The sequence below is a fragment of the Cucurbita pepo genome, chromosome 1, assembly GCF_057944985.1.
Source record: "Cucurbita pepo subsp. pepo isolate OVF chromosome 1, ASM5794498v1, whole genome shotgun sequence".
In the NCBI taxonomy this organism is placed as follows: Eukaryota; Viridiplantae; Streptophyta; class Magnoliopsida; order Cucurbitales; family Cucurbitaceae; genus Cucurbita; species Cucurbita pepo.
Window position 1 is genome coordinate 21,128,244 of NC_141798.1, and position 15,002 is coordinate 21,143,245.

At 36.9% G+C, this 15,002-nt stretch overlaps 2 protein-coding genes across 2 annotated transcripts; both read left to right on the forward strand.

Moving 5' to 3' along the window:
• LOC111776863 (dynamin-2A) lies at positions 1-12,856 on the forward strand. The gene is made up of 22 exons (XM_023656264.2): positions 1-406; positions 1,383-1,433; positions 1,555-1,675; positions 2,068-2,160; positions 2,512-2,573; positions 4,510-4,627; positions 5,014-5,356; positions 5,925-6,072; positions 6,934-7,035; positions 7,161-7,280; positions 7,608-7,691; positions 7,847-7,974; positions 8,181-8,265; positions 8,403-8,526; positions 8,947-9,023; positions 9,790-9,846; positions 10,641-10,782; positions 11,073-11,224; positions 11,437-11,550; positions 11,657-11,724; positions 11,847-12,016; positions 12,151-12,856. Exons 1-22 carry the CDS (start codon positions 245-247, stop codon positions 12,384-12,386), a joined length of 2,757 nt encoding a protein of 918 aa, XP_023512032.1. The 5' UTR covers positions 1-244; the 3' UTR covers positions 12,387-12,856.
• A 95-nt stretch (positions 12,857-12,951) lies between these two features.
• LOC111776870 (uncharacterized) lies at positions 12,952-14,794 on the forward strand. Its single transcript, XM_023656268.2, has one exon. It carries the CDS (start codon positions 13,203-13,205, stop codon positions 14,634-14,636), a length of 1,434 nt encoding a protein of 477 aa, XP_023512036.2. The 5' UTR covers positions 12,952-13,202; the 3' UTR covers positions 14,637-14,794.
• The last annotated feature ends 208 nt before the right edge of the window (positions 14,795-15,002 follow it).

Sequence of the window (15,002 nt, forward strand, 5' to 3'; positions counted from 1 at the left end):
GAAGCGATCAAATTATTGTTAGAATTATAAGATGGTGGAGAAAGTTGAGAGGGAACTCTCTTCGATTTTCTCTGATTTTCGTACCAAGGGAAAGGAGCAACAGTAATATCCTCGTTTTTTTCTGATTTTTTGGATGAATTGTGCTCAGAGATCTATATTGTCACGGGATTCCAATTGAATCGATCCACCTTTGAGTTAGATCCAACTGTGTTATCACCTTCTGTCTCTCATTTCTCATCCTACAATGGATTCAATGGAGGCTATCGAGGACTTGGCGCAGCTGTCGGACTCGATGCGGCAAGCTGCGGCTTTGCTTGCCGATGAGGACGTCGATGAAACTTCCACCTCCACTGCTTCCTCTCGCAGGCCTTCCACTTTCCTCAACGTCGTGGCCTTGGGGAATGTGGTAACTTCTCATCCGTCGGATTCGTTATCGAATTACATTTTCTAGTTTTGGCATCTCTTTACCATTTTCCCATGCGTTGTTCATTGAATTCACGTAAATTTCACTTGAAGTGTCAGATCATATCTGAATTGAATCTTAGAAATTCCGAAACTCGTTAAATTTTTAGAAACGTGCAGCTTCAGTTATTGAGATTGACGTATGATTATAATTGGAAGGAGGTGTACTACTTCCTGGTGATCGGAACACCTGCATTATTGCAAGGCCATTGGACGTTTGTATCTGTTTCCATGAGATTGGGATGATGGATTGATACATCGATCTACTTATTCTGTAACGACCATGTAGCTATTGAAAACGCGTTGATATGTTTCACGGCACCAGCATTTCTAGTTTGCCAGGCCACTTTGAGAAGCGATGAAATTACCTCTGCTTCGATAAACTTTGATTGTCTACCAGGTTGCTCGGTAGTGTTATACTTTAGAGATCAGGTCACTTGCGATGTACTTGTTTCTGGACCATTCTATATGTCTAAGTTTTTTTGTCTGGTCGAAGGCATATAAGTGTAGAGTCAGAAACATCCTGAAGAATAAAGCAAATATTCAGTCGATGAATGAGTGGTAGTGCTGAAGCAGTTCACATAAATATGGAAATAAATTTGGCATGGAGTTTCAACCATCACTTGAAACTGAATTGACCTATACTGTGGTCGCTTTATCATGATTCTATGGTTATAGTGTTATAATCTCAACATTAATAAATTTTATGGTGATTTTCTGCCGTTTTAAACATTGGAAGGAGAAATCCAGTACCTTCTTAACTGAACTTCTGAATAATTAATTGGAAAGGGACGGAAAAACAAGAAGCCTACGGTTTTTATTGCTTTTTGCTACCGAAGTGTTAATGCACAATCATGAAAACTCTAGCACCTTACCATCTAAGAAATAGTATGGATCCTGATTTTTTTTTCTTTTTTCAGGGTGCTGGTAAATCTGCTGTTTTAAATAGTTTGATTGGACATCCTGTTTTGGTAAGTTGGATTTCAAATGTTCTCATAACCTACATTTGAGTTTCTAAATATACTGCTACGCAATTGTCAACATTAGGACCGTCACTTTATGAGTTTGTATCCTTTTTTTTTTTTTGGCCAGCCAACTGGTGAAAATGGTGCTACTAGAGCTCCCATAAGCATTGATTTACAGAGGGATAGCTCATTGAGCAGCAAATCAATTATCTTGCAGATTGACAATAAGTCTCAGCAAGTTTCTGCAAGTAAGTGACTTCAATGGATACTCGCCTTACTTTTATCCAGGTGTTACAACTTTGTGCTGATGCTTGATGGATGGTTAAGTATTTCTACAAAATTTAACTGTTATATTAATTCCCTTTCTTACTTTTCTATAAACATTATTTTCTAATTGAATTTGTTTTAATAAAAAATAGTGCTTCTCTTTAAGTTATTAATGTCAATTGGTGACATATCTTTCATCCTGTCTTTTGCCTCTTTCATGTTCTAGAAAATGACCATTTAACATTTTGTAAACTGATAGTAATTGGTGGTAATTCTTCAGCATTCAAATTCTTTTTTTGTTTGTATAGCATGTTCAACTAATCCATATCTCTCTGCTTATGTTTTCTTCCTCATTTTTCCTGTATTTATGCAGGTGCTTTGCGGCACTCTCTACAGGACAGATTAAGTAAAGGTTCCTCTGGCAAGAGCCGGGATGAAATCTATTTGAAGCTTCGCACTAGTACAGGTAACTCTGAGTCCATGATTAGAGGCTGACAATTTCTCTAATTTAACAAGGTTGTATTTTCATGTGCTCTTCGTGAGAGAGTATCACATAAACAGTGTACAAGTACTGACCAGAAATAAGATCAGCAGTAGTTAGGAAGTACTTCCACATATGGTAGATCAGTGATGGACACTGGCGTATGCATTATAGTATAACACAGTATAACAGTTATTCTTCTCACTTCCACAAAGTTTGAATGGTGGGAGAAATACATTTTTAGTCCCTATGTCTTGAGTATAGTTTCCATTTAGTCCCTATGTTTTGATGCTTTAGTTTAAATTATTTAATTGAGTTTACAACTCGTTCTCTCAGCACCTCCATTGAAATTGATTGATTTACCTGGGCTTGATCAGCGGAGCGTGAGTGAATCAATGGTAAGCACAAATTACCATTTGAGTAGTAGTCATTTATTGATCCTCTTTATTTCTTATTCCTTCCTTTGTACATTTAGCGATAGAATGGATTCTTTGATAAATTTTGTTATTAATTTCCAACGGTGCAACCCTAAGGCTGGGGGATAGTGGTAAAACTTTAAAATCAAATACATAAACCATGGTTTTCTTTTAAAAGAAAGTTACACTGAATGTCAAATGTGGAAAATTTAATTATAAAGTTAACTCAAGTATTATCCTTCGTTTTCTGTAATTCAAGTAGGAACACGTTTCATTAATGATGTGATGATTACAAAATAATAGATGAGGTTCTATAAAGGAAAATTACAAAAAACTCTTCTGCTTGCTTATCTGAGAAAATCGAGCGTTCCACTCCTTCCAAATGCTCCAATGAAATTTTCCCAAAGAATCTTCTTATCATTCTTGAAAGGATAAGTGAGGACATAGGAGAGAAAGGAGAGAGTTTCCCCTGGAAAAGCTGTATTACCTCCCCAAAGTTTCTAACATCAAATGTTCCAAAAAGCAGCAGCTAAAGGGCATTTTTGATAATAAGGATCTGTGATTCAGCATTCTTGTAATAAAGAGGACAGCAATTTGGGGAGAGATAGAACCATGGTATTGTAGCCAATCTCGAGTATTAATGAGCTGAGTAGGTAGTCAATTCCATAATCAAGTTGAAACTAGAGTGCTTATCTGAGAAAATCGAGCGTTGCACTCCTTCTAACTTCTCCAATGAAATTTTCCCTAATAATCTTCTTATCGTTCCTGAAAGGATGATATGTGAGGATTTAGGAGAGAAAGGAGAGAATTTCCCCCAAAAAAGCTGTATTACCACCCAAAGTCTGTAACACCTTGTTCCAAAAAGCAGCAGATAAAGGGCAGTTTTTTATATTATGGGTCTGTGGTTCAGCATTCTTGTATTTACACCACAAAAGAGCTGAGTAGGTAGTAAATTCCATAATCAAGTTGAAACTAGATTGCTTATCTGAGAAAATCGATGATCCTAAGGCCTCCTTTGATAATTTCCTTTTTACTCGTGACCCATTTTAGAGGATGAAAACCAGAACCATCTTTGCTGCCTCTCCAGAGGAATGTCCTGAAAAGCCTTTCAATAAGATTCTGCCATTTCTGATGGAATAAGAAAAAGTGGATATAATTTGATCATTTTTTTAAATGTTGCAATCTTAACAATATTCTCTCTCTCTCTCTCTCTTTTTTTGGTTGACTTCATTATTGAATTTTCCTGGATCCTGTGATTTTAAAAAATTGCATTAGAAAACAATTTGCATTATTTATGATTAGAGTTATTAAGCATATGCCTCACTTGTTTATTGTTTTTAGGAAAAAAGGTAGAATCATTAAATGAAAAATAATTCACTAATGTTCTTGGAGGATGAGAAATTCTTAGGGAACTTGTTATAGCATAAAGGTGATTTTCCTTCCTTGAGTTTTCTGTTTAAGAGGGAGTCATTTATTGGAGGGAAAACTGCCAAAGAATGAAACAAAGTGAAAAAGAAAAAAAAAAAAAAAAAAAAATCGTTGGGCTTGGACAGTGTCTTGCTAAGCTCAAAGGCTAGGAAATGCAATTATTGGACAGAGGCTCATTTAAAGCTAATGGGTAACTTGTAAACTAATAGTATATATGTAAGTTAATAAATTAGGTAAGTCAGAGAGCTCTTCTTACTCCCAACTAGTGTTGAAAATGTTATTTATTAATTTTTAAGTAATGATATATCATAAAATGATAAATCGGTGAAATACCTCCTACAATATACCATGTGTGATCATTGGAAGGCAATACACATTTTGATTGGTGATATAACAATTCTGAAACAAAATGCCCCTGGGTCACTATTGGTTTTGGTTACTTTTCTGTTTAATCAAGCAATTTGAGTGATTGATAGTTATTATTTTGTAGATTAGTGAATATGCTGAGCACAATGATGCCATTTTGCTAGTCATTGTGCCTGCCTCTCAAGCAGTTGAGATTGCTTCAACTCGTGCACTCAGACTGGCAAAGGAATATGACAGTGAAGGTAAATTTCATTACCAGGGCATATTAAAACGTATATGTAGTTTTGATTGCATATACATTATAGGGCAGGGAGGAGATAATTTTATTTTCTTTAGGCCTGTAGTTGTCATAAATCGTGTAACTATTGATTTTACTATTGGTTTGGAATGTAGGCATGTGTAACTATTGATTTTACTATTGGTTTGGAATGTAGGCATGTGAGAGTTAGCTACCTGTTGTTCTGGATGCACCTTTGTCATTCCAGACTCTATTTTTCTTTCTCCTTTTTATTTGTACGTCAACTAACATTTTTTTGTGGTTGGGTCTTAACTACCTCTGAATGAAATATCTCCAACTTTGTTGTCAATTATTTTGTTGTTAAAATGAAGAATATCATGTTGATTGCAGGGACTAGAACTATTGGGATAATTAGTAAAATAGATCAAGCTGCTTCGGATCAGAAATCGCTGGCTGCTGTTCAGGCTCTATTATTAAATCAAGGACCTTCAAGGGCTTCAGATATACCGTGGATTGCTTTAATTGGTCAATCTGTTTCAATTGCTTCTGCACAGTCTGGAGCTGTTGGCTCTGAAAATTCTTTGGAAACTGCCTGGAGGGCCGAGGGCGAAAGTCTGAAATCCATACTGACTGGAGCCCCACAGAGTAAACTGGGAAGAATCGCTTTGGTGGATGCTTTGGCTCATCAAATACGGAACCGTATTAAACTCAGACTTCCCAACCTATTATCAGGGTAATTCTTTTAGGTGCTACCTTACAAATGTATTCTTTAACCACAAGCTTTTAAATTGCTTATATATGCAATCAATCATATCGATGTAAGTAATGTCAAAATTTTCCCATTAAATTTGATCAAATTCCAGTTGCATGACTAGGTCATATTACTTTGTATTTATTATTTTATGTCAATGATTTTCTATTTTTATATTAAAGAACGAACATCCAACTCAGAATCTTTTGAAGCTATAAGGAATTTTGGATCTTGGTAAGGTTTGCATGTCTAAAGGTGGCTTCGCTTGTAATTGACTTTTGTAAGTTTCAACTTTGTTGGGTATTTTTCAAAATATCAATAACAATAACAATAAAAATAAAAATAATATTGAAAAAATAATTTTGTGACAAATAATATTTAGTTTAAAATTTGACAATGTAGTCTTGGGTTATTAAGTTGAAGAATGTGAGCGACAGATCAATAAATGTATGATATAATTTGTATCTGATCTTCCTCCATGGGATTTCTGTGTACTTCTCTGTTAACTGGCTTCCTAGATTTTGTTCACTTCTTAATCACTATATGCTAGGTTACAAGGAAAGTCTCAGATTGTTCAAGATGAATTATCAAAGTTTGGTGATCAAACGTCGGAAAGTGCTGAAGGGACAAGAGCTGTAGCCTTGCAACTCTGCCGTGAATTTGAGGATAAGTTTCTTCAGCATATTGCAACTGGTGAGGTGAGTGATAATATGGTTTTATACTTGGTTCTCTTTAATTTCACTGGTGGAGACCCATATCTGGCTATTTTATTAATATACATGTTAATTTCATTCTTGTTGCAGCTCCAACTTGACACAATTGGCAATATTAACCTTTTTTTGTGTGTCCATGTGATGCGAATTTTCCTAGTCCCTAAAGGCTCATGTTAACGGACAAGAAAATAGGTGGAAAAACATCAGACTTCCCGTTCTGAATGAACTTGGAAACTAGGATGTAATTAGTTTAACTTCACGCATAAAAGCGAACTTTATTTAATGAAAACATTTACAGACTACCGAACTTAATCATGAAATTAAAATTAAAATTAAAATTTCTATGTTTAGTACTTATCTCTCTTAAGTAACGGAACGCTAAACTGTGCATTTTTTTATAAATTTTTTATATGCAGTAAGAAGCTGGTAAGATACTCCTTACCTTCTTGAATTAAAATTAAAATTAAATTAAATGCTTAATAGAAATTGTTGAAAGTAGTTTGTATTATGTATAAAAGCATTCATGGAAAATATTTCTAATTTTAGAAATATCTCAATAATTAATCTTTTCCTTTTCTGTTTTTGCTTCATTTGGCTGTGTTTCATCCAAAAATTTTGTTAATTAAAGAAAGAGAAAAAGGAAATCCCAAGCTTAGTGTCATTTCTAGTCCAATATAGTTGTCAGTTTCTTCCTTCATTTAGTCTGGTTGATAACCTATAAACGTATTCTTATAATATAAAGTAACGGTGGAGTCTGAATGATTATTCCGGTTCATACATCAAAGTGGTGCAACAAGTCCTTTGGTTTGTGGGTTTCAGTTGCTCACGATAATTTTTCAATTTTAGGGTGCTGGTTGGAAAATTGTTGCTAGTTTTGAGGGAAACTTTCCAAATAGAATCAAGCAGCTCCCAATCGACAGACATTTTGACATTAACAATGTGAAAAGGGTACGTTTTTTATGCCTCCTCTTCTCACCACTCTGTTCTTGTGACGTTGAATTTTTTGTTTTGCGTTCAGATTATCTCTATGTTTTGCAACTTTTACTTATTGTCTTTTGATTATTTTGAAACAGATTGTGTTAGAAGCTGATGGTTATCAACCATATTTGATATCCCCTGAAAAGGGTTTGCGATCTCTAATAAAAGGTGTTTTAGAGCTTGCAAAAGAACCATCACGTCTCTGTGTTGACGAGGTAAAACTTGCTGGGCTTTGTTTCTTCATTTGGTTGGTCCTTTTCCCTCTAAAGACGAAGTTCAATTCTTATGTCTAGTGCAAAATTTTAGATATTTGCATGTTTAAAGTTTGTATCACTGTCATCTTTTTTGCACTTTCATTGTTTATAGGGATTGAATTGCTCACCTGAGATTAACAGTCTTTTTCCTTGAAAACAAATGTACAAGTTTGTTTTCGTTTACCTTGCCAAATATGTAAAAAGGCACCTACTCATCATTATGTACTTCATCTTTTAGTTTATTTAATCTGCTACTTATGGAATTCTTGCTTGGCTGATAAAAAAAAGGTCCATCGTGTTCTAGTGGATATAGTTTCTGCTGCTGCAAATTCTACACCAGGTCTGGGAAGATACCCGCCTTTCAAAAGAGAGGTATCACTAACAAATTTCTCTAGTTTCTAATGTCATATTACTCCCTATTTCTCGAGAAGAGAAAATGGTATATGCATGTAGCATGATCAAGACAGTGTCAAATCGTTGTGGCCTAGAGGCTCTAAAAATTTAAAATTTTATCAACTTTCTTGAAGATTGTGGCCATTGCGAGTGCTGCATTAGATGGATTTAAGAACGAAGCGAAGAAAATGGTAGTTGCACTTGTTGACATGGAGAGAGCTTTTGTGCCTCCACAACATTTTATTCGATTGGTACAAAGGAGGTACTTTTAATATGTTATTTAGCTTGTTTATTAATTTCTTCACTTAGTAAACAGTAATGTTATTGAAGATTAAAAGAGTGGATAACTAACCAACCTTCCCCTAGTTTTTCCTCAATTCACATAGTTCAAATTTAACGTTGAAAGTTCATTTTATAGCCATTTATTTTCCTTATAACATTTTTATAAGTGTACTCTGCATGAGTTAGGATGGAGAGGCAGCGTCGAGAGGAGGAGGTGAAACACAAATCATCAAAGAAAGGTCACGAGGCAGAGCAAGCAATATTAAACAGGGTATCTGTTCTTGTATGATTCAAGTGACAGAAAATTGATATAAAATTTGATTTCCTATCACTTTTTCACACCGTGCTTACCATAAGCATCTTATTTCTTTTTCCTTTTTCTTTCTCTTTGATATTATTTTGGGTCAGGCAACTAGTCCTCAAACAAGTGGAAGCCTGAAATCGATGAAGGAAAAACCAGGCAAAGAGGACAAAGAAGTACAGGAAACTTCTAGTTTGAAGACTGCTGGTCCAGAAGGGGAAATAACAGCAGGTATGTATCTGTGTACTGCAGTTTTTCAAATTGTAAGTAGACTTCTCTGTTTGCTCTCTTGTGCAACTGATGCTCGTTAACTTGTAATTTTCTTAATCCATCACATCTTATCCTGTGGTGAACATTTTGTTGGCCGTTAGCCTTAAAAGCTCCTTTTGAATATATAGCTTCTTGTTGGAATAGTCTCTGTCAGATAATCGTTTACTTCTCATTTGAATAGTGTCTGTCAGATAATCTTTTGTCTAGATAAACTTTTCATCCTTTTTATTGTAAGTTTGAATTCAAAATCTAAGAATTGGATTGGATGTTGAAGGTTTACATTATTGGATGACTAGAATATTGGAGTCTGGTTCTTGTAACGGTGTCTGTTTTGGTTACTAAGACTACCCCAGTTAACTTTGGAACTTTCAAATATTTTAGGTTTTCTGTTGAAGAAAAGCGCTAAAACAAATGGATGGAGTAGAAGATGGTTTGTTCTAAATGAAAAGACGGGAAAGGTATTGTGTCATTGTGTTCGATCATTTCCATTTGCTATTATGTGAAAGTCTGATGGCTAAAGAATGTTCATGGTGGATTTCTCTTTTTCATCATTCTGTTGGACATGTGGGTATATATATTATTATTAAAAATAAATAAATGTGCGTGTAGTAGTAGTTTATGGAATATTATCATCAAGTACTAGGCAAGTCGTATCAATATAAATTTCAATGACAATTTCCCTCTCGTTATGCTTACTACGCAGTAGCTGAACAAGTTAGGTGATAATATTTTATTAATCTGCACATGCTTTCATTTCCTCTTTTAATCTGTTTTTTTTTTCAATCCTTTGGAGGAGTTTGGATCTTTTGAATATGTCTATTTTCATTTCTTCAATTAAAAGCTTTGTTTCTTGTTTTAAAAAGAATTGATTTATCTGCAAAGGAATGTCCTGATATTCTGATAAAGATGTGCTAGTACTATATTAGGTTCTTCATCTTCTACTTGTATCTCTCATTCTGTTGCTTCACGTTTGAGAAATTTTGTGGGTACTCTACCACTTCGGAATTGCGTTGAATATTCAAGATGTGCTTGATGCTTGTAGATGTATTCTATACTACGTTTTTAGATCTCTTCCTGCATTAGCATGTCTAATTTGTAATCTAAGCTGAATTTCAAAAGGGAATCCGTGTACTTCCTTGTGTAACCATTGCTTGATTTTCTGTCCTTTCTTCATCTAACCTGTGCTAGAAGAATAGTTCTTACAATTTGTCCTTTCTTATTCAGCTTGGTTACACAAAGAAGCAAGAGGAGAGGCATTTCCGTGGTGTGATCACTTTGGAGGTATGAAGAAGTGGTATAGAGATTGTCAAGTTCTTCTAGTTGTGATTATGTTAATTTTCAAATGACACAAACTTTACTAACAAATACTCACTTATATGAAAAAAAAAAATAATAATAAAAGAATATATATATATATATATATATATATATATATATATATATATATATATATATATATATATATATATATATATATATATATAGAGTTTGAGAGAGACTCTAGTGATTTGTGGTCCCTCTATCTTTCTCTTTGGGCGCTGGTGACACATTTGTTTTGTTATTATTCTGTAAACCTTCTGTGGGTTTGGCTTTTTATATGCCTTCGTTTTCTTTCATTTGTATGCCTTTCTTTTGTTATGGTTGTGGTTGTCTTTACTAAAATTGTCTTAGAAAATCACCTTTTATAATAAAATATTCAAACTATGGTATCTTTTCTGATAACATTATTTTTTAGGACATCATAATGTGTACAACTATGGTATCTTTTCTGATAACATTATTTTTTAGGACATCATAATGTGTACATATATTTCAACTTTTATTAATGAAATGAAAAAGCATAACAAACAGGGCAGAGTCGGGAATTCATTAGCAAAGGCAAATCTAGCCAAGTTACAAAAGTTCTTCCTTGTTATAGTTATCATAGAACGAATTATATGTACAAAAAGGGAAGTCCCCTTTGACCATGCCTATAATCTTTTCCTACGTCCTTGAAAACTATAATTTCTTTCTAGCCAAGGCTGCCAAATTATGGTTGAGTTGCCATGTTGACTCTCTTATAAATAATTTTGCAGGAATGTAATGTTGAAGAGACTTCAGATGAGGAAGAAGCTCCTTCAAAGGGTTCGAAGGATAAGAAATCTAATGGACCAGATTCTGGAAAAGGTCTTATGTTCAAGATCACGAGCAAGGTTGCATATAAAACTGTTCTTAAAGGTTTGTTATCTGTTAATTGTTCCAGTGGTTTGGCAATGGGCAGCGGATCCTTCTATCTTGTTATGCCACATTTTGTTCTATTTAGATAAATACTTTTTCACCCTAAGAGAGAAATACAAGAGGGGAAGTTGAAAGGTGAAACGTCCTATAGAACTCTCTAATGGGTATTGATCCATGCTTACTAATCGCAATTTTGTCCCAAAGAGCCTGCCTTTCCTTGGAGAATATCCATTGCAATTACGTCTATGTTAACTTGTTGTGTTACAACTGGTTCGTTTTTCTCGTTTCAGCACACAATGCTGTTCTCTTGAAGGCAGAAAGTATGGCTGACAAGGTTGAATGGATGAATAAGATAGGTAATGTTATTCAACCTTCCAGAGGACAGATGAAGGGTCCTGATAGTGGTCTTCCCATGCGGCAGAGTTTTTCAGATGGTTCTCTTGTGAGTTACCAACTTGCATTCGTTTCTTTGTAGCAAGTTTTTGGATGATCACGACTTCTTCTGTGTTCTGTGAACCCATCATGCTACCAATTTTTAGCTTCACAAAATCTTGTTTATAGTTGACATCATCCATTTTTTCTTATTATACATCATGTAACTGTTAATTTTGAAAAACAAGCGATTACTTATTAACTTGATTTCACTTGATTAAGGATATGATGGCTAGAAAACCTGTTGATCCTGAAGAAGAACTACGGTGGATGTCCCAAGAAGTACGTGGTTATGTTGAAGCTGTTTTGAACAGTTTGGCTGCCAATGTCCCAAAAGTAAGCTTCAGAAAAATCACTTACACTGTTGATCAGTACGCCCCTCTTATGCCATATAATGGGTTTTAATTTTACACCTTGCTGGTTGATTGATTGAACTGAGCAGGCAGTTGTGCTCTGCCAAGTTGAGAAAGCCAAGGAAGATATGCTAAACCAGTTGTATAGTTCGATCAGGTTGAATCCACTTCTGCTTATTGTTTGCGACATTTGTTAATCTTTTGTATGATTGTGGCAGTTCTATGATCAGACCCAACATGTTAATGATTTAGAAAATAATTTTTGTTCTTTTTCGGTAGTGCTCAAAGCACACCAAGGATTGAGGAGCTTCTTCTCGAGGATCACAATGTAAAGAATAAGAGAGAGGTCTACCAAAAACAATCATCCCTTCTCTCTAAATTGCTACGTGAACTCAGCGTACATGACAACCGAGCGGCTGCAGCAGCCAACTGGTCTGACAACGGCGCAGGTATGCAATTAGAAACTTTCATTCATGCCGTTTCCTTTGTAAAGTTTACAAAGACCTGATTCCATTCAGCTTGACTTATAGCTTAGTTTCCATTGAGCTACCGTTTTTTAATAAACAAATGTTTGTCTTTGCAGAAAGCAGTCCGAGAACGAGTGTTCCATCATCAGGTGAAGATTGGAAATCTGCCTTCGATTCTGCAGCTAATGGTCCTGCCAACTATAATAGATCTTCATCCAATGGTCATAGTCGGCGTTATAGCGATTCAGATCAAAATGGGGATTCGAACTCACGTTCAAGCTCTAACAGTCGCCGTACTCCGAACCGGATGCCCCCTGCCCCACCGCCGTCTTCGGGTTCAAAATACTATTAGTTGGACTGAGTTTATACTATTTGACATTTTCTTATCTTCATCAGTATTTTTTGTCGGGTGACTCCAATGCACACCAGAGTTTGGGTACCCAGTCTTCTCATATTCATACGTTTCTACTGGTCCACTATCAGGGAGAATGGTAGATTTACCTTTGCAACTTGGAAACAAGGCTGGCGTGTACATAGAAATCAAAGTTCCTTTGGCTTCCTAGAGATCGGTCCTGCCCCGACTCCAAGTATCCTTGAAATTCACCAATGTATTTCTTCTTACATTTCTCTATTCATTTCTTAAGATTTTGTTTTCCTTCATTATTGTTTGCACCCATTTTTGGACACTAATGTATTATTTGTGTTGTGGTGATAGTGATCCCATCTAAAAAATGCACTCACTCTCCTTTGATGGCATTGTAACAAATGTGTACTTTATTAAAAATTGAGGAGACAAGTAAATCTCAAATGTTGATTTTTTAATGGGTTATTACAGCCTAATTTCCTCCAGTTTGAAGTTCCAACATTCATTTACTTACACGCGCGCGCGCGCGCGACTGCAGGATACTCTGGAACTTTCGCAGGTGGTCCGTGTGTCGAGTCATAAGGATTGCATGGCAGCTGTGAGTTCCAAATCTTCCCTTCCGTCTTTTTGAAGCATTTATGGCGTCTTCAATTTTCTGGAAAAATATTTATTAAAATTCTTCCGAAGAGTCAAAAACAGTGGCCGACACACCACGTCCGCCACCTTCAACTTCAAGAAATGCGCCTCTTTATTTTCCCAATTCCCACCTTCCGCTTCATCTCCTAATTAACCCCAAACCCAACAATGAACTCCTCTCTTTTCCGCCTACCCTTTCCGCTCCTCTTCATCTTCATCTTCACCTTCATCGTCAACCTCGCCTCCGCCTGCCATGTCGGCGACCGAAATGCCCTTCTTGCTTTCAAATCCGCCATTACTGCCGACCCCTCCGGCCTTTTAAGCTCTTGGAAGTCCGCCGTCGACTGCTGCACTTGGGCCGGTGTCACTTGCTCGGTCCCCAACCGAGTCACCAGTCTCAGCCTCTATGGCCAACTCGACCACCCCAACGCCTTCCTCTCCGGCACCATCTCCAACTCTCTCTCCAACCTCCCTTACTTGGATTCCATCTACCTTATCAACCTTCGAAACATTTCAGGTCCTTTTCCGCCTTCACTCTTCAAACTCCCCAAACTCCTCTTCATCTACATTGAAAACAACAAGCTTTCGGGCCAATTGCCAGCCGCTATCGGAAATATGAGCCAACTCGAGGCACTCAGTCTTGAAGGTAACGGGTTCACTGGTCCGATTCCGAGTTCAATTTCCAAATTGACTCGCTTGACTCAGCTCAAACTCGGTAGCAACCTTCTTACTGGCTCCATACCCATTGGAATCCAGCAGCTTAAAAGCCTGACGTTCCTCAGCCTCGAACGAAATCGATTCGCCGGTCCCCTTCCGGATTTTTGGGGCTCATTTCCGGAGTTGAGGATTCTCAGTCTTTCCCACAATAAACTCACCGGCAAAATTCCGCGCTCAATTTCAGCTCTGGCCGCGAAGCTCAGTTACTTAGAGATAGGGCACAATTTGCTAACAGGGAACATCCCTGATTTTCTCGGCACTTTTAGGGCACTGGATACCCTCGATCTCTCCTCCAATCACTTCTCTGGAGTAGTGCCAAAAAGCTTCAGGAATTTGACGAAAATATTCAACCTCGATCTGTCTCGGAATTCGCTGGTGGATCCGTTCCCGGAGTTGTTCGTGAAAGGAATCGAGTCGCTAGATTTGTCGTACAACAAGTTTCACCTGGGGAAAATTCCGAAATGGGTGACGTCGTCGCCGATAATATACTCTCTGAAATTGGCGAAATGTGGGATCAAAATGAAGATGGAGGATTGGAAGCCGACCCAAACCTACTTCTACGATTACATCGATCTATCGGAGAACGAGATTAGGGGCAGTCCGGTGGGATTGTTGAACCGGACGGATTACTTGGTGGGATTTTGGGGCTCCGGAAACAAGTTGAATTTTAAGCTGCAAGATTTGAGGATAGTGAAGAGGTTGAAGTACTTGGATTTATCCAGAAATCAAGTGTCCGGTAAGGTCCCCGGTGCGGTGGTGGGGCTTGAGAAATTGAACGTCAGCGATAATCATCTGTGCGGGCCGATCCCGGCGACGAAGTTCCCGGCGACGTCGTTTTTGGGGAATGATTGCTTGTGTGGCCCGCCGCTGCCGCCCTGCAAATGAGAGGGCGCACTCCAGTCATGATGCGGCCTCCCTGGTGGAACTCATTTTATTCACGGAATGCGTTAAAGGCGCATTGAGATTAAGTGGGGGCCATGTATCAGAAGTCTAATCATGATGATACCCCAATTGTACCAATAATAAAAATCTCTTTTTATTAATTACTCTGTTAACTAACTGAATTTTTAATGTCTCTCTAAAATCTCCAATAGCTAACAGAAGCATTTCTGACCAACACATCATAACTAGTTGAAATTAACTCTCTCTACAAGTTAGGTGACATAGCTGTGAATGTTGCAAAAGTTCCAGTACAGCCAAAACATGAACAAAAACACAATAATTGGGAGAGTAATGAGATCTGTAAACGTA